Below are 24523 nucleotides of genomic sequence, written 5' to 3' on the forward strand. Positions count from 1 at the left end.
AACCTTGAATGTAAATCAGGATTCTGATAGCATGGCGTTTGATGGAAACTGAGGTTTGGGCTGTGTTCACATTCCCAGGTTAAAAGTAACCCTAATCCACATTTCTGCCTTAATGTGACACAGATCTGATTTTGTTTTCAGGACTATATGGACACAAAAAATCCGATCTTTTCAAATCAGACCTGAGCCACTTTTGTATGTAATAACAATAATAATAAACTTTATTTTATATGTCGCCTTTAAACTCAACTTCTCAAAGCGCTGTACACAAAATAAACAGTACATGGAAAAAATGATTTAATAAGAGTTATTAAGAATAAAAACAACAACAATACTACTACTACTACTAATAATAATTAAAAAAATAAACCATATGTGCTCCTAGATCGGATAGATATCCAATATGTGGCCGTGTGACATGAAAGGGAATGGTCAGACCAGAATTTGTGTGACTTTTTCCTAATGGCTATGTGCATATTGCTGTCGTTGTCATTGTCTAGTCTTGGCAGCTTGGCAAAATGATAATGGAGGACAATAAAACTAGAAATAACCTTCCAAAACTGAGTCCTGTAGTCAAGCAGGTGAGAAATGAATTTCCACAAACGGGGCATTTCAGGGGAACCGGTGTGTTCTCGTTCAAATCAGGGTCGCAGTTATGAATGTGAACTGTCAAGATGGACCGATCCGATCTGAGAGGAATTGTGCATCGAAGCTTGTAATGTGAACATCGCTTGCAGCCTTGATTATATGATATCCATGATTTAATTGCCCATATTGGTCTTATCCTGTAGCCCGAATGCAGTGTGTGGTATTTTTCAGGATTGTCAAATCAGTGCAAGTTAGAAGGGTTTATCAGTGAAAGTGAAAAGAATAAACGAATAACCATCATCAGCAAAACACTGGAGTAAATATTTTACATGTGTAGCATGAAATCAACATCATCACTATAAAAATTACAGAAGAGTGAAAGGTTTCAGATAAGTCCTGTTGGCGGCTATTCAAATCATACTGCGCCTATTTTCAGTCTCGTCTTGTCTCCTGTCGCTGTAGGTTCACAGATCTGCTGGACTCTTGTGGAAAGATGGATCTGACTCTGCTCTCGCCACCCCAGAAGGAGTACTGGTCCATGCTGGCCTACAACAGGGCCAAGCTCTGCAACATCCTTTTCTCCAATGAGCTGAACCGTCGCCTCTCTCCTCATGGGGTCACTTCCAACGCTGTGCACCCTGGGAACATGATGTATACTTCCATCCACCGCAGCTGGTGGCTCATGACCTTCCTTTTCAATCTGGCACGCCCCTTCACCAAGTCCATGGTAAGGACTGGCTGCTTCTCTACATATTTGCACGCCTTAACGTTACTCCTCTGTGTTTGCTGTAATGACTGAAACATGATGAATCCATTTATCCATTGGGGAATTTAGAGACCTCGATGGTAGAAGTATATGATTGCAAGTAACTCATGGAAGAACAGTTGGCTGTACAGATTAATCTGATGGCTGCAAGTGACAAAATGGCCTCAAAATGGCCGCAAGTGCAAATGGCCTCACCACGCCATCATTAATACCAGCTGGATGATTTAAATATTAAATAAAAAAAATAATAAATCTCACCAAAGCACCACATGATGGTGAATCTTTTGGAGAATACTGATGTAGAGTTGTAGACATTTATTAATGCTACAAAAAAGTTATTTATATATATATATATATATATATATATATATATATATAATATGCATGCACACACACACACACACACACACACATACATACATACACACAGATATTATTGCCATTTGTGCTGAAGCAGGCTATACTTGCATCTTTCTTTTCTTTCTTTCTTTTTTATTTTTATTTTATGTTTACGTTGCAGTGTGATTTCAGAGATGTGTCCTAGACCGACTCTGTGCATATGCATGTGTGAATGTGTGTGTGTGTGTGTATGTGTGTGCAGCTGACAGGCTCATATAGCTTATTGTGGCATAAATCAGATGAGTAGCTCTTCCTGCGGACCATCTTTTAGCCAGAAGCTGGAAGTCACACACACTTAGAGAGCCAAACTATAAAACCGAACATCATCATAAATCATAACCCATATCTGCTGCTCATACGCCTCTGGCCCTTTCTTCCTGTCATCGTATGCTTTAGGCCACACATTGCATTTGACATATGCTGTGTTTTAAATATGACCACTTTTGTGATGCATGCTTCTTTCCCTTTTAAAAAAAAAAAAAAATTCTTTGTATGTTGTGCAGGAACATTTAGTGAACAAGATTATATTTTATTTTGAGGGTGTGTCCACTGCTCTAACACAGCAGTGCAGGCAGGCAGCAGTTGATTCGTAGCCGATACCGAATTCTTCTTCTTCTCATGTTAGCTGGATCACATTAATATCTTTGATGGAATATCAGATTATATTAATAAGAAAATAACACTGTAAAAAAAAACTAACTATAAAATCTCAGAACACATACAAAAAAGACATCGGTAATAATTCCCATCCTTTGCTGATGTTAAATTTGACACAATTATGACCCCGTTTCTAAAACAAAACATTTCCTCGTATCTTCCTAGCTCAAATGCGTTTGCCCTGCTCCTCTCTCTGCTGACCTGCCCTGACTGTAGATATCAAAGACTTTAATATAAAACCTGCTATTGTTTTATTTATTGGCAATGCCGATATGAAGACGGTATGATTTTTAATTGCTTGCAAACACATCGGAGGTCCAGAGAGACCTGTTCAAGGTTGCAAACATAAGCATAATGCTGGCAGGAAGAGGCTCGAAACAATATTAAACCCGAATGCAGCATGTCTTTTTATAATAGGCTGTGGAAGATTCATATCGGACCGAATAACGTCTCTTGTTTAGCGGTTCAAATATGTGAACAGGGGCAGCCTGTGATGTACTGTAGTCAATGACGTGTGCTTACAGAAGTAAGAATTTGTGGATTGTAGAGGACATTTCAGATGGTCCATACACATTGGGCATTGTTTTCTGAGCAAATCCTCTACATAAGAAACAAAGCTAGGAAGCAGTGCCAGGTTTGTTCTATTTGAAAAATCATTCCAGGTAGTGCTACTGCAAAAGAAAATCCTCTCGAGTAGACGTATGTGATCCCGAGGAGACGTAAGTACTCACCCCGAAATGCTGCCTTTCATTTCTGGAACCTGTGAAGAGAAACATACTTTGGATTACATTTCTAAATTCAGCACATCCTTTGATATCATGATGTATGATTTTTAGATGTGCTTTTGCTGAGTTGAGAAAGTCATCTACACAGCAGAAGTGCAATTTATTATATCAGGCTAATAACTATCTCTCTTTCGATTGCTTTCTTTAATCTTATCTGAAAGTAGAGCCGGTTGTTCCAGAGTCGGACGTTAACACCACGTTAGATCTGTACAGTGAATGAAGATGTTGTCATTTCGATATGGAAAATGGTTCTTAACAGCTATGAAAGAATGGCAAGTACTGATTATAATAATGCCTGTCCCCTTCTTAATATGGAAATATGGCGTAACCATTAAAAACACACACAAAAAAAAAACCCCAGCAAAAATGGTGGATTGGATATCGGAGAAAACATATCGGCTGTCGGCTTATGTAACAAATGACAAAGATTGGAATTAGATTTGGAAAAGAAATATATTTGTGGGAACGGGAAATATTCACCAAGAGACTTTTTTTTCCTGTTCTTTTGTTAGGATTGCTTTTATTAAGCCTATATTTATACTTGTGTTATTATAGTTGTTGTGATGTAAGTGATTTTTGTGTGAAAGTGTTTAAAACTGCTTCAGTAGAAAAAAAAACATCTTTAAGGTTATTCATTTTTAAAGAAAAAATATTGGATGGGTACCGGTGCAGATACTCAAGGTTTTAGTGAACAGTGGACTAGTTCAGCAAAACAGACTTCATGTTAAAACCATCATGAACTTTCTTTTACTTTCACACTATCCGGTGTTACCCAGATGAGGACGGGTTCCCTTCTGAGTCTGGTTCCTCTCAAGGTTTCTTCCTCGTATCATCTTAGGGAGTTTTTCCTCGCCACTGGCTCACTCAATAGGGATAAATTCACACACTTTAAATCAGTATCCTGTGTTTATATGTTTCTGTAAAGCCGCTTTGAGACAATGTCCATTGTTAAAAGCGCTTTACAAATAACATAAAATTGAATTAAATTCGGTATTGAAATTGGAAAAAAAGTGGTATTGCGCCATCTCTATTTTCACTGACAACATTAAATACTCCAGAAAAATGTATTATGAATTAAACATTTTAAAATATAATAATAATAACACCAATAATAATAACAATAATGATAATAATAATAATAATAGTACGTTATTGTTGTTATTATTATTATCATTATTTAAATAACACTATAATATAGCAATAATATAAAATCTATTATTATTATTATTATTATTATTATTACTGTGTGTACTTGTGCAAGGTCAATTATCTAGGTAAAGTGTAAAAGTGTTTACTGCAATATTATCCTCCGTGTGCATTTCCCATTTGACAGCCATAACCTTTTTGTTTGTGTTGTCAGACAGCTGTTTTACCATGTTTTGCATGACATTTCTGCGATGTCTGGCCTTGGTGGCACACGTCTAATGGCTGTGTGATGATTTGGGAGAGAGGGCTGATGAGAAAGGGGGATTTGGAAACACAGTGGTCCAATCAGCTTCCCCTCCCCTCCTCTCCCCTCCATGTGGACCCTTTACAGGGAGCGTGCCCCACGTCTGACTGCATGCTTTCAGCATTTTAGGGCAATTATTTTCCCCAGGATTGTGCCTCAGGCTTCCAGCTACCTTTTTACATATGCACGGGCTGAACTTTTGACCACGGCCCAATAGTCGTATATTAGCCAGCAGTTTGCTCTTAAAGGGAGACTTTAACAAGTTCCTCTGTGCATTGGCACTTGTCTCGCCACTTGCCTGCAAGGTAATTTAACCAGGCTGCTGAGAGTCTCACTTCTTCCTTATGGGAGCTTAAATCTCTTTCTCTCTCTCTTTCTCTCTCTGTCTCTCAAGCCCTTTCCCTTGTGTCCTGTCCCTCCGTGCACTGTAGGTAGAGTAAGACAGAGAGGTCGTGCAGAGAGGAGAAGATGAAGATCGTACAGACTGTAGTGATGGATTTCTGTTCATGTCCAACTAACGAGGGTCCTGCTTCTATTAGCGCAGTCTATCTCTTTCCGTCTCTCCACATCTCCTTTTTTTTAATTGAAGTGTTATCACCCCAAGAGACTCGGCTTCATTGCGCTGATGTGTGCAGTGAAGGTGGCGCTTTGCATGTCTTCTTCCAGTTAGCGGTAGTAAGGTCAGGTGTTGTTCCTCTGTGCTTACGGGGCCCGTGACATGTGGCACAGCTGACAGGTGCTTACTGGAGCAGAGAGGAGAGGAGCAGAAGTCTCTCCACTACAACAGGGCCTAGTGAGCTGCCAGTAGCCTTAATAGACTCATAATTGGTGATTAGGGCCTTCAAGAAAAGCATTCAGAATTCTGCTTCAGCTACAGCCTGCTTTCTCTTCGTGTTCCTCTATTCTCCAGGGTGTCTGCAGATCCTGAAAAAGTCTTAAAATGGCTTAAATTCCTTAATGTAAAAATAATGCCTTAATTAGCATTACAATGTCTTCAATTTACATTTCAAAGGTCTTAAAAATGGAACTGAACCGACACTGTAAAGCAGATTTAGATGTTATTTTGGCTTGGTTGCTGTTGGAGATGGTAAAGCGTGTGACTGTGTGGCACTCAGAGTGTGTGTGCGGGTCATCTGTGTTTTAGAGCGGCTCTGGTCACAGTAAACGCCGCTCCACACCAACTTCATCCCTGTCTGTGCTGTGAGTCGCTTATAACCTGCATTTAGACACAACACACGCCTGATTCACTTTGGTTTTACGTTAGCATAATCTCAAACATTTTTGTGGCAGAGGGTTACAGCATTTTACCTGATTGGTAATGAGAAGTGAATTAAAAAAACCTGCTGCCAACTGAAAGGAGGTCTTCCTGCAGTTTTCTGCCAAAATAAAAGCCAAAAGGTCTAACACATAAAAGTGAATTAAGTCAGAAATATATTACTATTGTTCTATTACTATTGTACCCCAAATAAAGATGATTAAAGTATTATTATTAAGTATTATTCAGTGTAATAGTAATATTACAAAATAGCAAAGTTTTTTTTAAATATATATATTTTCTTCTTTATTTTATGTATATTTATAACACTACTTGTTACATTAACCTGGCATTAAATTACCAAAAAACCTCATAAACACTGCTGTGAGGGGGTTTCTAATACTGCTGCTGAGGGAGTGATGGTAAATTTGACATCTTTTTCTCTTCTGACTGCCGTAATCCATCTCTCTCTCTCTCTCTCTCTCTCTCTCTCTCTCTCTCTCTCTCTCTATATATATATATATATATAAAACATATTTTGTTTCTTTTCTTTCACTGTTGGAGCAAATGGTAATGTAAAAAGGATATTTGCTCTGGTCTTAGATATACCTGTATAGAGGTTTACCCTGCTATAGTTTACTTAAACCCAGAAACGGATGTATATGCATATACGCAATCCGTTATAGCTGATGTATCGTGTAGCATGATTGAAGTGACGTGCAGGTCTTACGTTTGTTTGGAAATGTCTTGAATATAATATTAAAAAGTATTACATTTGAAGTGCTGATACCTGCAGATACCCTGATTCTCACCTGATGTTTTGTGGCTTTGTGATTGGAAGAGGTCTCTTTCTGGCAACACAACACTTTCATTTTCCAAAAATGACCAGTCTAAGTAACCGGCAGCGGTGGTTTATTTCTGCATGATTTCCTCGTGTGTAGTAAATTCAGATCATGTATGTCAACACCAGAGAGTGTGCAGGAGGTACTATGTACTCCATGTACTTTGGACTTCTAAGAGGCAACAGTCCCATTTGCTTCTATTGACATGTATGTCCCAGTGCAAACCTATTACCTGGATTATTGCCTACCAAGATTTAGGCTCCCATTTCATTAAAGCAAAGCATATACACGTACACTCGGTGGCTTTCTCTCTCCCTCTCTCTCTCACACACACACACACACACACACACACACACACACACACACACACAGCAGCTCTCCTCAGTGTGTGGCTCATTGCACTGAGGTAAATTGAGTAAATGGTTTTTTGTGGATTAGATGATGTGGCCGCGAGTGTGTCTGAATCGATAAGGAGGCCGTCAGAGGCTGGCAGGCAGCTTTCAAGCAGGACCAGTGGCTGTCATGTTGCACCGTTTGACCCACCCCCCCACCCCCCCAGTCAAAGTCACACAGCAACCCATTCATCTGAGACCTAATGCTATCTTCATCAAATGAGCTCAGCGTGCCCAACTGATTCGGTGTAAATGGAAGTAGAATGCTCAGGGACTCGGATAAACTTGTACGTGATTTAATTTCACACACATCCCATCAGGTGGACAGATAACATCGGAAAATTAGGATCCTACACCTATCGTAGGATCCTCCTCCATCGTTTGTTTGTGTTATGTCTTAATATTCTATATTTGATCAAAATGCTTACTGTTTGTTTTTGAATAGACAGCATTTTAAGACACATATTGATATACAGTGTCTGTCAATAGGGGTTTAGGCTGGGGATTTTTCATACTATTTGTTTTTTTTTTAATGTGAATTTTAAATTTGCACATAAGAAGCCTCAATGGAAATGGCAGAAATTCTACATTTTATATTTTTAAGCTTACTTGAGCATGAAGCGCTGGCATATGGATAAAGAGATGTGATAAAGGGCTATGGAAACCAATTTTTCAAATACTTGATGACAAAGCAGTTGTGTTTCCATCGCTCCATTCACTGTGCCATGTTGCACTGGCTCTTTTGATTACATGTTTTTGCACCCTTTTCAGAATATTTGCATAAAAGTAGTTGATGGAAGCTGAAAACTTATTTTCTTTTGGATATTCCGTTTAAATTTATGAAACCAAATTACACAACCGTGTTATTTTTAACAAAACAAAACAAAAAAACATACTAAAATTGAATTTCAACGTATTCCTAAAACTGCTAAAACCTGCCAGAAATGTAATTCATAAAAAAAAAAACAACTTTGTGTTTTTTGTGTCTTTTCTCAATATCTTTATTCTCTTTTTTATTCCTATTGATTTTGTCTTTATTTTTGTTATATGTCTGTAATATTTGTTATATTGTGATTAGGTAGTTATTATTGTGTATATTACTTCTTTAAACTAAGACAGTATATAAAAATGCAACAGTAATACTACTACTAATAATAATATAAAGCTGCAATACATAACTATTGAGGATTTTATTGAGAGCTCTATAGTAGAAATGTGTTATATCGAGGAAAGAACATTTTTAGTAGTATAGCTTTAAATCACATTTCTTAATATCAGTAGTGCTCGTCACCACTCTGCCATGTAGATTCATCTTCTACAAGTCCCAAATGTCTTAAGAGGGTGTAATTATCCGCTGCCGGTTATTGTAGTCTCCATACTGTAAGCAAAATGAAACCTTTGTGCACAATGTGACTTTCGCAATTTCCGAATACTAACTGAATGACTCTAGCTTAACGTTAGCAATGACGAGGGAAAATGATTCCTGATGCTAACAGTGTAGTTAGGCATCTGAGTAGTTATCTAGGAGACACTCAGGAGGCACAGCAAGTCTGCAGAAAGAACAAGAATTTAGGTTGTGCTGGAAAGCGTCAGATACAATAATAATTATAATAATAGTAATAATAATAATAATTAACAAGTAACGTTTATTCCACTTTACCGTTTAAAGACAAAACAGCAAACATGCAGAACCTTCGGGGTCCCAGGCCCATGAACACTGTGCTCTGGAGCCACTGGACAACACCGATAGTAGCACTGACATTCGCTGATATTAGCTATCTAAGCAAAACAATTTAAGATTAGCTGTAAATTCAAAGCTAAGATGGTTGGCTATCATTTCAGCAGCTAACTGGTCAATTAGCAAATAACTTAAACATGTTCAGTAAGAAAACAGGCAGACTCTGCATTACAGATTCTCTGCATCACTTTCTTTTGAAAGTGTCACTAGGTCTGAAAATCTAAAGCAAAATGTATCCTAATTTTATTTCTGGCTCTATTACGCTCCCATTTAGTCGAAATGTTTTTTTCTGCATCAACAATGCTACCAAGTCACCATTAATTATACATTATATTGGGATAGCAAGTGTGATTATGTCTGAAAGTACCATACGTATTAGAAAACCCCATTGTGCCTTATAGAAATGACTTCCATAACTCCTTTGTGTTCCTGCCCCTCCCCAAGCCTTAGCCAATCATTCTTCTAGCTTTTCCTGTACAGCAGAGCAGACTGGGTATGATTCTTCCCCCCCACACACTTCAGAATAAGACTGGCTTCCCAACTCTTGAGCGCTGTGACACTGCAATGATGGACTATTTTTCAAATTGATTTCAAAACTGTATGTAAGCAGGCGATCTTCCACCCTAGATTACCTATTGATTTTTAATATGAAAAGCTCATTATACAAGCAGTACTGCAACACAAAAAGCTAGCCAACCTTTGCATAAATCCTTTAATTGAATTCCCAGAGCCTGTGGTTCTACATTTTTTTAATTAAATCCATTTCTTTCTCTTTTTTTTTTCTTGTAAGTGTTGGTGTTTAATTTGCATGCTGTGAAGTGGGTCCTGTCCTAGATAAAGTGCCATTGATCCTTATTAAAGCTCACCTCTGGGCCCGCTGAAAACCAACTGGGAAAATTAAATGTGTTCATGGTGCATACACTTATTCCCTGCATGATCGGATTAGAGAGAGAGAGAGAGAGAGAGGAGGAAAATGAAGAGAGTGGAGAAGGAGAATGAGAGAAAGGCGGAGGCAGAGAGAGATGAAAAGATTGAGAGGAAAATGGAGAGAATTATTATTGATTTGGCAAATATTATTATATTATTTTCTCTAGCTCTAGCGAGGATACACATTTTGCTCGAAATGCTTACACAGTTTCATCACAAATGCTGCTGTATATTTTTCTCATTGATCATCCAGCGAGTTCTAACCGTCCATATGAATAGTGCTATTCATTCTTCTAATTGGCTGCTGTATGTAGTGGATATGGGGGAAAGGGTGTTCCTCAGCATGTGCGTAGGTGTGTGTGTGTGTGTGTGCGCAGTTCTGCTGCAGCCTCATTTTATTTGTAATGATTGTCTGGGATCTCTCCAGACAGACTCAGTCATAACAAGAGGTCACGACCTCCTACGACCCCGTCGCCTTCACCCAAACTGTTTATTAAATATCCAACAATAAATAAATAAAAAAGGCACAATTAATGTATAACGAGGGCGAATGATTGTTAATTAGATATTGTCTGACAAGATTAGCCCGATGATATTATGTGAGATTGATGTCCTGATTGTGAGCCATTGATTAGTCATTGCTGTGGGGAAGCTGTTGGGAAATTGTGTCTTATGCTGTGCAAATATTTTTCAGTGAGACTTGTACATTAGGGATTTAACTAAGTACATTATTCAGAATGAACAGATGTGCTGTAAATGGATGTAAATAAAGATACAGACCAAATATGTGTGCTCTATTTGTTTGGGGTATTATAATGTTTAAATTTTTTTATTTATTTATTTTTTTTAGACAGCTTGCCAGAAAGGTTCACAGGGCAGTAAAGGTGTTGTGACTGATGGTGTGAGCTGTGACTGGAATATCAGGGATAGTACGCAACCAAAAAATTGCCCAAGTGGGAGGTCTTTACTTTCATGTGGGTGTGAGCACATGGTCAGTGGGACAAAGATGCATTTACAGTATATTTAGTAAGCGCTTGATAGGGACGGGCGATATCTTATGGTTTGCGATATATCGGTAGAATTCTCCCCACAGTAAGAATTAGTCTTCCCGCGATAATAACGATAAAGCCTAGTTGATGATGTATTTCTGTGTGCGACGGTCTGCGACCCATTCGCAACTCACGTGCAGAGAGAAAACAAGTACGGCGGAAGGCGGACGTGAAGCTGAGGAGGAGTTTATCGCTAAATGAGGAGCTGCCTCTACAATCTGGAACTGGTTCGGTTACAGAAAATCAGTTTTACTTTTAGATCAGTGTTTGTGTTTCTGAGGCTCTCAAGATCACAGCTATCACATGTAGCTAAAAACAGTGGTGCACGGTACTATATTTATATCATCACTGATATCGTTATCGCAATAAATACCAGAAAGTATCCTGATATAGTTTTAAATCCATATCGCCCATCCCTAGTGCCTGATCAGGATTGGGGTGGATTAAATTCGGCTACTGAATTGTTCATATTTTGGGCAATAGAACCAACTAAAGTTGTGAGTGTGATTAGTCTTGTGGTGTCCACTGATTAAATGCAGTCTTTCTGCACCGTGAAGAGGGAAAACCCAGATATTCACAAAGTTTGTGATGAATACCAGGTCGTTTCTTCATGAAAAATAGATTTGGGGTTTACAATTCAATCAAGCTGCTTTATTTGAGGGGTTTAGTAAAGGCGGGTCACTTTTGACCCTTAGGACAAAGGGAGTATACATAATATTAAGACCACACAAGGAAACGTCAGACCATGCTGGCAGTTCTTCCAGATTTTTGGAGCACTAAACGGATACAGATACGGATCGTGTCTTTGTGTTGCTGTAACACACGGACAGTGTAGACAGCACTTGCCAGCACGTAGTCGTTTTCAGGATCTTTACACTGGATTCTGAAGACAGGCTGCACTTTGTGGAATTAGCCGTTAGCCTTTAGGAAGCAGACTTTCTTTGTTTCTTTTTTAACCACTGTGCTAAGCCGTTAGTGATCAGAGGCTGTGGACAGTAAGATTTATTGTGTATTTGTGCTAGCTGATTGCCAACTGAAGTGGCCATCTCCCAGAGGCGCTGTATGCAGACCTGAACTGAATCAATAGGGATTAACCTCTGACCCCTTTTCACATACTTATACACACTCTTCTTGCCACACACACACACACCAACACAACAGTTTCATCAGTTTTACTTAAACATAGTCACTCACTCAATAAATGCCCGATGCTAATGTTTTACTGTCATGTTCTTCCTCCTTTTAATCTTTCTGTCTATGGGTGAGGAAAAACCACCAGATGTATGATCAGAAGAGAATGAGAAAAGGGAACGGTCAGGTGTGGTCCGAGGCCCATGCGTCACCACACTCACCTCAGCGTAATTCAGTCAATATACTGTGTGTAGTCAGTCATCACCTAGCTCATGTTAAAGGCAAGAACAGGTAACAGGTAACTCCATAATCTATAATATAATCGCTTTTAGTCAAATAAAGCGCCATGACTACAACAGTAGCGCTAATAGTGCTAATTACGAAAGCAAAAAAACCCCCACTATGATCGTGCACTGAGTTATCAAAAATGCACACATGCACTCCATTTGATGAACGAACAGCTTTTAGCAGTGCACATCATCTTTCAAGAGGTTCAGCAGCAACGTGACCGTGCATTAAAAAAAAATCTATGTGAACAGAAGCTTGTTTGGAGATCAAGGATCATTCGGGGAAAGCAGAGGCATGCCTGAGAGATAAACATTCCCACTGTAGTTCTGTTCATAATGTGTTACTGCTGTAACCTGCACATGATTGACAGAGCTGACGGTCTGACCCTTAAAGCCCTCACACTTCTGTAAACTCTGAAGGAAAGCGAATGCGCATTTCACCAACCTCTCTAATGTGATAGTCTGCTGGTAGCATTTTTACAGATTTGTGTATATATATATATATATATATAGTTTAATGCACGTACAGTATGAATGATAATTGGATACATCCAAGCTTTCCGATTCGGAGGAACAACAGATGCCCTTTTAGTATTTATTTTATGATCTCAATCTAACATTATATCATTCCTGTATTGAAAATAAAAGGGCAATTAAATACTCAGAATGCAAAAGTGTGAATATTTTCAGCTTCCAATAGCGTGGCTCAATAAATTCAAGCCAGCTCATTGCTGTTTGCGATCCCCCTTGAGTTTACTTACTCTATATGCTATTGATTGTGTAGCTGTTCCATGTTCTGCTCAATCATCTATGCAATGCATCTTGTGCTGGACCTCTCCACCTGGGCCATTAGACTGCTCTAATGTATTCATGAATTGATTAGGTATTACACTTACAGCTGATTAGCTGCATTCATACCTGGTCTCTTACCCTTACAGCACCAGTTACACACACGCACACACGCACACATGCGCATGCCCGCACACACGCATGCAAAACAATGCACTTTTTTTTTTAACTGTTAAGTTTGAGTACTTAAAACAATGTTTGAGAAACTGAAGGCCAGTAAGGAACACCAATGTTTTGTTTCAGAAACTGTTTGAAGATTCAATAGCAATGTGCCAGAATAGAACAACACTAGAAATATAACAGATCATTTCAATTGTAGTGAGTTTCTTCTGTTTCTTCTGCTATCCTGCAGATGTATATAAATAGTGCCCCGACTTGGTGAGCGTTGCCAGATTAAATGGGATCCTCTATCATTTCTATCACAATGCGCCAAATAGATTGGCATTGGGATGGGAGGTATTCTTTGCTAGCTTTGCAAGGGTTACATTTCGTGTTTTGAAACTGGAGAAATTGCCTTCACAGAGGCAACGTCTTGTAGACATCTGATTTACCTGGGCATGTTTTGTGGCATTGGCTAATGACTGACACAACTTCCTTTTTAACATAATTTTATGTAAGGGATAAGACATGACAGACCGTGCTGTTGTATGAAAATACACGCTCAAAATTCACAATGCAACTTTGTGCTTCTGTTGCGGAAAACTTCTTGAATCTGCAAAATTGAAGTATAGTTTTGCACGGTGTTTCGCAGCGATGTTTGTCGGTAAAGGAGACAACGCACGTGAATCGACTTCAAATGTGCTTTGTGATGACGTCACATGACGCATCTTAGCTAAAATCTGCGGAAAAAAGGGTGAAAAATTGGAAGCTCCTCAGAATATTGCGGCGTTTGCTTGATTCCGCGTTCATTTCTGCGGTCACAAAATCCTGGAGAGACTGGATTACAAAGTGTAATTTATCAACGTACAAAACGTTAGAAGTAATGTTCTGGAAAGTCCGAGAGAGAAGTTAGTTCCTGTTCTCACCCACAGTACAGCTGCGATACAGTTATTCCCACACCAGTCGATGTTAAATAAATATCTCCTAACGAACATGTCACCACATCAACGACTATACGTTTTACTTTGTTAAACAACACGTTTTTTAAACAAAAATAAATCTGTTTATGATTAGTCTTAGATTACGTGGATTAGCTGTTACTATAGAAATAATAACGTATTAAAACGAGAGCATTGATTTAAACCTGTCTTCATGTTACAGCCGGAACTACTTTCTGTTTAAAGTAAATGAACCTTTAATGCTACTTTGTTACTATGAAAATAAATGTTAATCTGTGATGTTCTTACAGTAATATTTCAGGTATGTTTCGCTGAAATAAAAAAGCTAAATAAATTTACAAATTTATCATTGAAATAATCCTAATAATGATACAATTATCATTTTTTTGGTAAGTCATTAATATCCAGTTACCCTTAGATTTGGAGAATGTGTTTAAATAGGTCTCTCTGCTGAGTTTGTCACCTTCACATCACTCTTGCTCGTTATCCCAGAAAAATGTTCTTTTTTTCTTTCTTATTGACTTCACTAATCAGAAATGACCACGATACAGTGTTCTTTAATATTGTCTTCATATTTCGTTGACTAGTTTGAATCACTGAAAATGAAAGGAAAGAAATATTTGATACTTTTGTACATATTTATGTTGGGTTAGAAATGAATTATTCTTTTAGAGATCCCCGGACAGGTTTGTTGGAGTATATAGTGGAATCGTGCTTCCTTTTGTCCTTTCGTTCACTTAAAAACACGTAATAATTCCATAAGAAGTGTTTACCTTTAATCAAGAGTTTTCACATGTGCACACGGTGCAAAGAACTGCTACTTTTCAAAGCTAATTTTCCCCTCCTGCTTTTACGACGTTTCTTTGTTGAGAAGATCAAAGGTGTTTCTGGTGAAGTTATGGGAAAGAATGTTTTAGGAAACGTGTTTAATTAAAGAGAAAAAAGAGGCCAGATATTCTTTTGATGCAGGATCCATTCACATTGTGGACTACATTTCATATAGTTATTAAGCATGGTTTGGTTTCAGTTCAACTATTTAAAGATGAGAGAGAGAGAGAGAGAAAATTATACAAGAGTGTGAGTTTTGATTAGCCCACCTTTGGCACTGGAGGTTATTACAGATCTCAGACGAGGTGAGTGACCTTTCTAAAACTCCATCTCTCTAATTTAATAGCTCTGGAGCTGTTCAGAGGTCAGTGCTTTCTCAAGGTGAGGGCTCCTGTGGGTTGGAGGGAGTCGTGCAGTAGTGGGAATGTCTGTGTCCTGTTTGCTCTGCCTCCTCTACACGTGCCAGACTGCAGCCAGGGGATCTTCCTGTGCTTGTGTGTGTGAGGCTAATGAGGAAAACACTGGCAGATATGGCAAGACATACAAGCGTGTAATAATTCAATTAGTACAACACAATTAATATTTCATAATGAATCATAACCGTTCGTTTTTCTTGTGATAGAAAGTTAGCTTTATGTTTATTACAGTTTGTTTAATGCTTTAATATTGTATTCGAGAATGAAGAAACAGGGAAATATGCGGCAATCTTCATGATTTTTTCTTCGTTTTTTAAATATTTATTTATTTATTTATTTATTTAAAAAAAAAAAAGTCTTCTTCATATGGTAATGGTTTTACATGAGATTTTGAAATAATGGGTATGATTATTTTTATTTAAATCTAAAATGTACAGATGTCCACTTTTCCTTGTGCCAATATTTACCAGTAGGGGGCATCATGGTTCAACTGTAGCCCACTCCATACATTCCATTACAAATAATAAGCCAAGCTTGTAAGGTAAAATATTACCCCATTCTCCCTTTTGTGCCAGGTTTATTTGGAAGAAACAATATTCTGTTATGGACAGATTTAATAATAAAAAATAATTTAAAAAAAAGTTACAGTGTACAAGGTGTTTTAAAAAGGTTTGGAACCAAGCGGCAATTCTTCATCCTTAACTATTTTCATTCATGACATATGATGTGTCTATAAATCAAGTTCATTGCTGCCTCAGCTATAGTATTTAAGTACGTTTTCTCCTGCACCCTTCCACTAAATGAACAGGCGTAGCACTCAGTCGGATGAGTGTTTTTTGCTGAAATTATGCTTTTCTTCAAAGAGCCTGTATAATTACTGTAATGTATGAGCTACTATTCGTTATAGATGCAAAAGTGCTGTTTTATTTGAAAGAATTAAACATATATAGCGGTCTGTGGTCTTCACTGACTCGCTGGACTGGTTCTATAATTATTCCATAGATAAAGAGATTGCGCAATGCAATACCTGTCCAAGGTGAGTATAGTGGTGTATGGTATAGCGTTACACTCCAGCCGAGAGCTTCACAAACCCAACCGGAAGTTGAACACGTCCTTGATTGAGCTTCTTTCGTTTCTATTTGTCTCTCTTTTGCCAAATTGATTTTGCACATTGACTGGCAATTTTGCAGGAGATGTAAAGGGAACTCTTTTATTCTGTCAGAGTGAGAATGAATTTGCCCTGCGGGTTTCTGGAGATGCTATTGTTCAGGAATTAATTGGAGCATATGTTTTTTTTTTTTCTCTCTCTCTCTACTTGAATTTCACATTCTAGCATCGCCTGAAATCCTTTTCCTTTTTCCTTTATGCTCTCTGCTGCGTACGACAAATATAAAGTTAAATAACAGCAACAACAACGACAATCATTTTAATAATAATAATAATAATCGTCATCATTTTCATTATTTTAATGGAGAGTTGAATATAGTTGAAACCCCCTAGGAAAGGATTACGAGTATGATAAGGACGGTTTGGATGAGCAAGATATTTCTGGTGTTTGTACAATTTTATTGTTTCAGCGTTACCGTATGAATTTTAGAAAATGCATTCTTGCTTTTAAGGAATTCATTTTTTTTGTTTTGGTGCATATAACTAAGATGTATATGTGTAAAGACAGTCTAAGATCTCGACTGACCCACTGGACTACTGTGCAAATTATAAATCAATACACAAGTCTAAATGATGCCTTCTGTATTTTGTCTGTCAGTGGGGAAAACTTTTCCAAACATCTTTTGCATAATATTTTTTGGCTTAGTGGTTAGCACGCTTGTCTCGGACCTCTGGGGTTGGGGGATTGAATCCAGCCTGCGCCCTGTGTGCGTGGAGTTTGCATGTTCCCCCCGTGCTTCAAGGGTTTCCTGCAGGTACTCCGGTTTCCTCCCCAAGTCTAAAGACATGCATTGTAGGCTGATTTGGCATTTCCAAATTGTCCGTGGTGTGTGAATATGTGTGTGAATGTGCCCTGCGATGGGTTGGCACCTCGTCCAGGGTGTCCCCCACCTTGTGCCCAGAGTTCCCTGGGATAGCCTCCATTGACTGGTAATTTTGTAGGAGTCCCCGGCGTCGCTGTTTTGGATAAGCATTATGGAAAATAGATGATGTAATGGCATAATAATGAGCAGTAGACATTGTTTCTGTCTGAAATTTTGCTTGCAGGGACAGAAGACCTGTAGCAAGATCTTTAAGAAGCCGGGAAACACCTAACAGCCGATATTCTTACAAAACAGCACAACAGTAGAGCTAGGAGAATGTATGCTGTTTTAAATGCAAAGGCCAATGATTTGTTTGTTTTACTGTTTTCTGATCAGTGTAGTGTGTGTGTGTGTGTGTGTGTGTGTGTGTGTGTATATATATATATATATATATATATATATATATATATATATATATATATACATATAGATAAGTTGATTCATCAACTTAACTAGTTTCAAGTATTATTTTTTGAAGCCATCGTTATTTTATAGAGTTTCTTTAGAAGAACCTTTGGACAATACACAAAGATGGGTGACAAATAAAAAAAAAATTTAAAAAAGGAAAGGTGGCTCTGTTATGCTGGTAGGAAAGGTCACTGCAAAACAGTACAAAGTTCTTCTGACTGATCAACTTTATCCTTCGACGGAACATTTCTATCCTGATGGGACTGGTATATAATATTTCACTGCTGTCTTATAAAGGTTATACAGGTTAGGAACTTAAAAACCTGAACTCTGCACGCTCTTTGTTTAAAAATATGAAATGATTTTTCACCTGCACACAGCGGAGGAATAATGGACTCAAATCCACTGTCTCATCCGTGCGCTTTAGAACAGTAAAGATCTTAATTGCACCCAATAGCCATTAACGGTACAGACGAAAATAGACAGATGATTGCGCATGGATCACTTATGACAGGAAATCCATCTCTTCTTTGCTGCATCACTCTGTCTATCCATCTCTCACGTCTTTCACATTCAATTCATCCATGTCAGTTTCATCTGGAGAATAGTCGTATTCCTGCATCCGTCACATGAGCCCAGGGTCCGAGCTTCATTCAGAGGATGCACAGGTTTCCGTCAGCTCTCCTTTATACACTTTTAGATGTGAAAGAATGAGGTTTAGGGAGCACAAGGCATGTGTGAAGCATTTAGGAGTTAAGGATAATGGTAATAGGTGGCTACGTGTCGTGTTAGTGTGGGTTTAAACAGCAGTCCTTGGGGCTGTCAGCTTCATTAATGCACTTTTTATTAATGGCTTCTGTTTGAATAGAGTCACGTACGGTCATGAGCTCCTGAATGCAAGATGATGATTTTATAGTGTGTTCTTTGTCTGCTAGCCACGTGAACACATTACGCAGACATACACACGCTCACACAAACACGCACACTCACACTCACACTCACAAGCACACCAAGACACCTCCACCCATATCCCTTGTTATTCTACCTTAGTACAGCAATCAAGCAGAGCTTGCCAATAAAGTTTATTGTAAAGCGCTAAGTGTCAATATCTCCTGCACCCCTGGCCCAGGGTGGCAGTAATTAAAATGCCACAGAGAGGGTGGGACAGGCATGAAAATTTGATGGCAAATTGATTTCTGGTTCATCTTGAAATTTGTCCTCAGCTGGACTCGATACTGGTGGCTCGAGCACGATGGCTTTTGTCAAGAGAGACTGTCAACGGTAGAGCAGAAGGACTATGGACTGCATGATAAACACCGAGCACACTCACAATCACACAGTCTTGCTTTCTATCCCTCTTTCCTACGCTCTCATTCTCTCCTTTCTGCTCTCATCTTCGAATTCCATCTGCACCTCTCTGTACAAAGAAGCAGAAATCATTGCGATGATTATCAATTTATGTACCATTGAGCCACATGGTTCAGCTATTTCACTGCCACTGGAAGAATCGAATTCACTTCAGCTCCTAATTGAATAGAAACGGGCTTTTTATACAAAACAAATTTTCTCATTTTGGACCACTTCACAAGCGCTCTCATGTCGGCGTGTTTGTGTCTTTGTGTATTATATGGTATTAATCTCCTAAATAAACCCTATCCTCTGCACAGTGAAGCTAGACCAGCTACACATTTCCAACAATCGCTGTTCATGTCTTTTGCCTTTGCTCCTTAATCCCCTTTTACTACTGAGCAATAGTGACTATGTTTACATGGACAGCAGTAATCTAATTATTGACCTTATTCTGAATAAGACACTATTGTGATTAAGGTGTTTACATGAGTTGCTTTTAGAATACTCCTTTCATCTTCCCGTTTTACATGTTATAGATCATAGATCGATTAATGGCACACGTCATTACTTCGAGTATGACTTTAGTCGGATTACGGTAATCAATAATCGCTGTTTACATGGAAGTTTCTTAATCAGAGTATCGTCTTAATCGGATTAATATCGGATTATTGTTGTCCGTGTAAACGTAGTGATCGACTCTCTCCAGCTCTAATAAAGACAAAATCAAACCTTTATGTTATTTAAGCAAGTCAATAGTGCTATGAACAACTGGGATATTGTTCTTCCTGTACGTAATCACGTTCGCTGGATCAGCCGATATCCTCTCACGGTTCCTATCAGGCAAAGGGTTTATTAGTAAGCAACTCAACGTATCCTTGGCCTGAACTTTTTGACTAGCTTTCGTAGCGTTGGCATTTTCTTACCCCTTTCCGTCTACATCCCCACGTTGAAATGTTTTAGCCACACTGTCTCCTCTTCTAGTCACCTCCCCCGCCGCAACAGAGCAATATTCTCTCTGTGTGTTTCTCTTATTTATATAAGCATGTTAATAATAAAAGTGGGGTTTTTTTTTTTTTAGGGAGCAGTGAATGGAAATGAAAACATTCTCTGCTGGAGCGCCGCGCGGCCTCCGTGCGGGTGGCCCGCTCGCCTCAATTTGCCGTAAAACACAAAACAATTTGAAATTACAATGGGGAGAGATTAAGATGAGATTAAATGGGAGGGCGAGGCGCTTGATGGCAGAGAGAGATAGTGCATATTCATTATGACAGGATTGGGCTGGGGAGGAGGAGGAGCGGAGCAGGCACGGCGGCGGAAAGCAGATGGCATTGTAATTTAACTGGGATGTTTCCGAACCACGGGAACAAGGCGGCGCGTCACGAGTGAAGGATGCCTAGCGTTTTAAAAGAAATCAATTGTGAGCTGGAAGGAAATGTGGTGCATACAGTAATTGAATATTACTGGAGTGTTGAGCATGAAAGGCCTAGGTCTTCACATGGGAGGCTGAAGTTGGGAGTGGAGGTCTTGTGGCTGAGAAACGCCAGAGTGATGTCACCTGACCAGAAGTGAACATAGTTGGGATGAGCAAGCTACATGGAAAAAGGACATTTGTGTTTGTGCAAGAGTATGTGCAGCATAGCCCACACCTGAGCGTGAGCTACCAGACACATCAGCTTTGTCTAAGCTGCATGACATAATCAATAATTACAACTGTTAATCGATGGGATTTAAAATAAGCATTGATCAGGTTTACAAGGTTATTCAGGTCTATTGGTTTATATTAAGCTATGTTACACCATGAACATGTGAAATGGACAGAACTTTTTTTGTAGTGATGGTCCAGCACACTTGTCTCTATACCTTTACATGCTACTTTTCAAATTGATATTCTGTGTTTTCTATTTTCATCCCTTCTCCGCCGCGTCTTTTTTTTTTTTTCGCTCTTCACTGCGATGCGTTTGTAACTTACACCCAATTATTTAATAAACTGCTCCAAATTCTTACACATTTTCAGATCTTTCATACATTTTCATACATCTTTTTACCTATCCGCTGTGTGTGTGTGTGTGTGAGAGAGAGGGAAGAGAGAAAAAGCAAAGAAAGCATCCCAAACGCTGTGGACTGTAGATTAGTCTCTGTCTGATTTAGTGTCCATCTCTGCATCTGTCTCCATTTCCTAATGGCGTTTCAGCAGCTTCGGCATAAGAGCTACTTTTTCATTTTAATGGTGCTACAAACACACATGCCCTGCAACAGCTCTCTGAGACGTGGCCAGAACAACACCTCAAACTCACAGCTAGCACACAGACATTTGTAGATGGCAAGGGACATGACGGCGTAAATTTGGCAAGAATAATTGTTTTAACTGAAGGTAAAAGCAGATTTCGACTTCTGTATGTGAAGTGATATTGTGAGAGATTTTTGTGATGAGATTTTTTCTAATTGGATTAATCCTCACCATCTTTTTTTTTTTGTAATTTGGTGTATTTGAGTACATGTCTTACTCCAGAAACAATATTTGTCCATCCTTTTATCATATCATTTCCTGCTCCATGAACCCTAGTAGTACATTTTCAAGACTAGTCGTCAGCAGAAATGCAGAACCCCCCCCCAAAAAACCACTGAACATTTGATCTAAGTTGATTTGATGTGCCCATTAATGGGTTTAGAAGTGAAGGAAATTGACTGACTCTCAGAGAGGAGGGTTTGGACAGTAGGGGTCACTGTCTGTCCTTGGTGCAGTGATGTAATGATTCATTAGAGTGAGCCCTAACTGCACCGAGTGGTTAGTGCTCTCCTCCCAGCACGTTGAAGCGCTTAGGCAATGCAGACCATGCTGCTGTGAAAGAAACACATTCTGCCTTCATCTACTACGGTAAGAGTCTGAGAATTGGGATGAAGCTGAATAAGAATCAGAAATACAAATAAATGTTCCTTTTTTTTTTTTTTTTTTTTTTTTGAAGAAATATTTTGAAATGTATGTATGACTAGAGATTAAGAGTAAAAGATATGCAGCACAGGAAGTTCAGGCAGATATTTAATAATAAAAAAAACCAATCTTTCCTCCGTCTTTCTGGAAGTGTCTCTCTGTCAGCACTCTGATGATGTGATGTCTTATCCCTTTTATCTTGTTAAAACAACCTTGTTCTCAGTTTTAATTAAACTATTCCTTCATCCCTTCACCTGTGTGTGTGTGTGTGTGTGTGTGTGTGTGCGCGTGCTGAACACAGGGGGACTGGGCTGGCTGTCCTCTCCACTCCGCTTATCTGTGGTCTCTGCGCTAACCTTGAGCGAGGGACTTGACCGGGCTCATTTGGGTGCTCCGTCAAGTGCAGCCTCATTTATTGTGCTTAAGGACGAGGGAAGACGAGGAAATTACAGGGAATAAACGACTTTTCAATCAAAGCCAAGATCCATTTTCCCTCCTGACAATGTCAGTGGCTGGTATAAGATTATAATATAATTATACTGGGATATAAAATAGCAGAAAACCTACATCTGCTTATCACGTACTGCCCGTTGTCTTATACAAAGCTTCAGTGAAAAGGTATTTTGTAAACTTTGTTGTTGGGTAAATCTATTAGAAATTTGAAATATGAGAAATTTGTATTGTACCCTGGCACTGATAAGATGTCCAAATCATATTATCGCACACGGTTTTTTTTGTAATAAATCCATGTCTTAAAAGTCCCCTCCATAACTATTGGAACAGCACGGCCAATTCCTGTGTTTGTGCTATACACCAAAGACATTTGGGTTTAAGATCAAAAGATGGATATACGATGAGTGTTTAGGATTTCAGCTTTCATAATATGATCAAATGTTTATGTCATCAGCTGTTGTTTTCCTTGGCCAACCCATTCGGTGTCTGTTGCTCCGTACACCAGTCGTTTCTTTCTTTCGCAGGCCATTCCAAATTGTTGTACTGGCTATCCCCAATGTTTGTGCAGTGGCTACGATTGAGTTTCCCTCTTTTCCCAGTCTCAGAATGACTTGCTTTTCTCCCATAGACAGCTCTCTGATCTTCATGTTGGCTTATCCTTTTTAACAACAAATGCAGTCTTTACAGGTGAACACTGAAGACTAAAACCAAGAGTAGACATTCAGAGCTATTTATTATAGTTTAAACCATCACTCTAACAGGACACACCTGGGTACCAAGAAACACCTGTCAGTCACACGTTCCAAAATTTTTGCTTGCCTACAATGTTCGATATTGTTTAACACATCTACATATAAATACCAGGAAATGAAAGCTGGAATTCTAAACTCTTTTTCTCATATTCATCTTTTGATCTCAAACCCAAATGTCTTCAGTGTAAAGCAAAAAAAAAAAATATTTTAATTGGCCTTGCCGTTCCAATAGTTTAGGAGTTGACTGTATTTGTTTATCCAGGTCTTCTTTCCTTCCTAATTTTTCTCCCCATTATGCTAGTTCCCACCCACCAGCCAGCTCATAAGACCACTACCAACTTCGCAGAGTGAAGGCTTTCTCCAATGTGAAGCTAGTCAACCACGTATTTTTGAGACCTACTGTTCATTTTGTTTAGCATTCCCTTAGGGAAGCGCTGTCTGCCCTCTTTCACATACCCGGACTCTCAGATGCTTGCAGTTGGCTAGTGTCACTGTGATTGACAGGTGAGAAAGAGTATGCCATCCCTCTCACCCAGAGACCACGATCAGTTTAGCTCCTCTGGCTTCCAGTCACAGATGGCTGTGTTTAACGCATGAGCAAGCGTGTCTCTTCCATTCGCTATTGCAGTTTGGTAATAATGATTAGTTGGAGACTCTTCTAATGATTTGTGTTTTTAGCAGCAGGATAAATCTGGTTGTTTCCGCTACACTAGGGTCTACAGTGTCACTCTCTTATTGTTGGAGCACCCGAGGTCTCCCTGCTCATTGCTAAGCTCATACATTCCCACACAAACTCATCTAGAGCTAGAAGAACAGTTCCTGGAAAATCTATAACTTCCCAAACCTAAGCTGGACAGTGTCACTCACTTTAAACTACTCCTGTCCTTTTCAGAACATTACTCTTCTCTTTCCTCTGCTCTTCTCTCTCTTCCTCCTGTATTGAAATTCCCGATGGCCTCGTGCTTCCTCCCTTCCTAATCTTCTCATCAGGTCTTTTGCTTAAATCATGATGCATAGTCCCAGCTTGAGCAGAGGAGCCCCATTAGTCACTGAGCGACCATTCGACGTATCTACTTTTTATCCATCTCTTAAATCAGTCCGTGCGGCTATTGGCAGCGGGCTGGGCAGCCTCCAAGTGCACTGATTGAAGTGGCATTGTTTGGGAGACAAGCCGTGCTGAATCA

At 39.0% G+C, this 24523-nt stretch overlaps 1 protein-coding gene across 3 annotated transcripts in view; it reads left to right on the forward strand.

Moving 5' to 3' along the window:
- The window catches only part of wwox (WW domain containing oxidoreductase), a 177384-nt gene that overhangs the window by 56922 nt on the left and 95939 nt on the right, over nucleotides 1-24523 (forward strand). For all 3 annotated transcript variants that reach the window (XM_053641052.1, XM_053641053.1, XM_053641054.1), the window contains exon 8: nucleotides 1051-1315. In XM_053641052.1, the coding sequence (XP_053497027.1) occupies nucleotides 1051-1315 (265 nt within the window). The remainder of the gene's footprint in view (nucleotides 1-1050; nucleotides 1316-24523) is intronic.

This window comes from Ictalurus furcatus, chromosome 14 (assembly GCF_023375685.1).
Source record: "Ictalurus furcatus strain D&B chromosome 14, Billie_1.0, whole genome shotgun sequence".
NCBI classification, from domain to species: domain Eukaryota; kingdom Metazoa; phylum Chordata; class Actinopteri; order Siluriformes; family Ictaluridae; genus Ictalurus; species Ictalurus furcatus.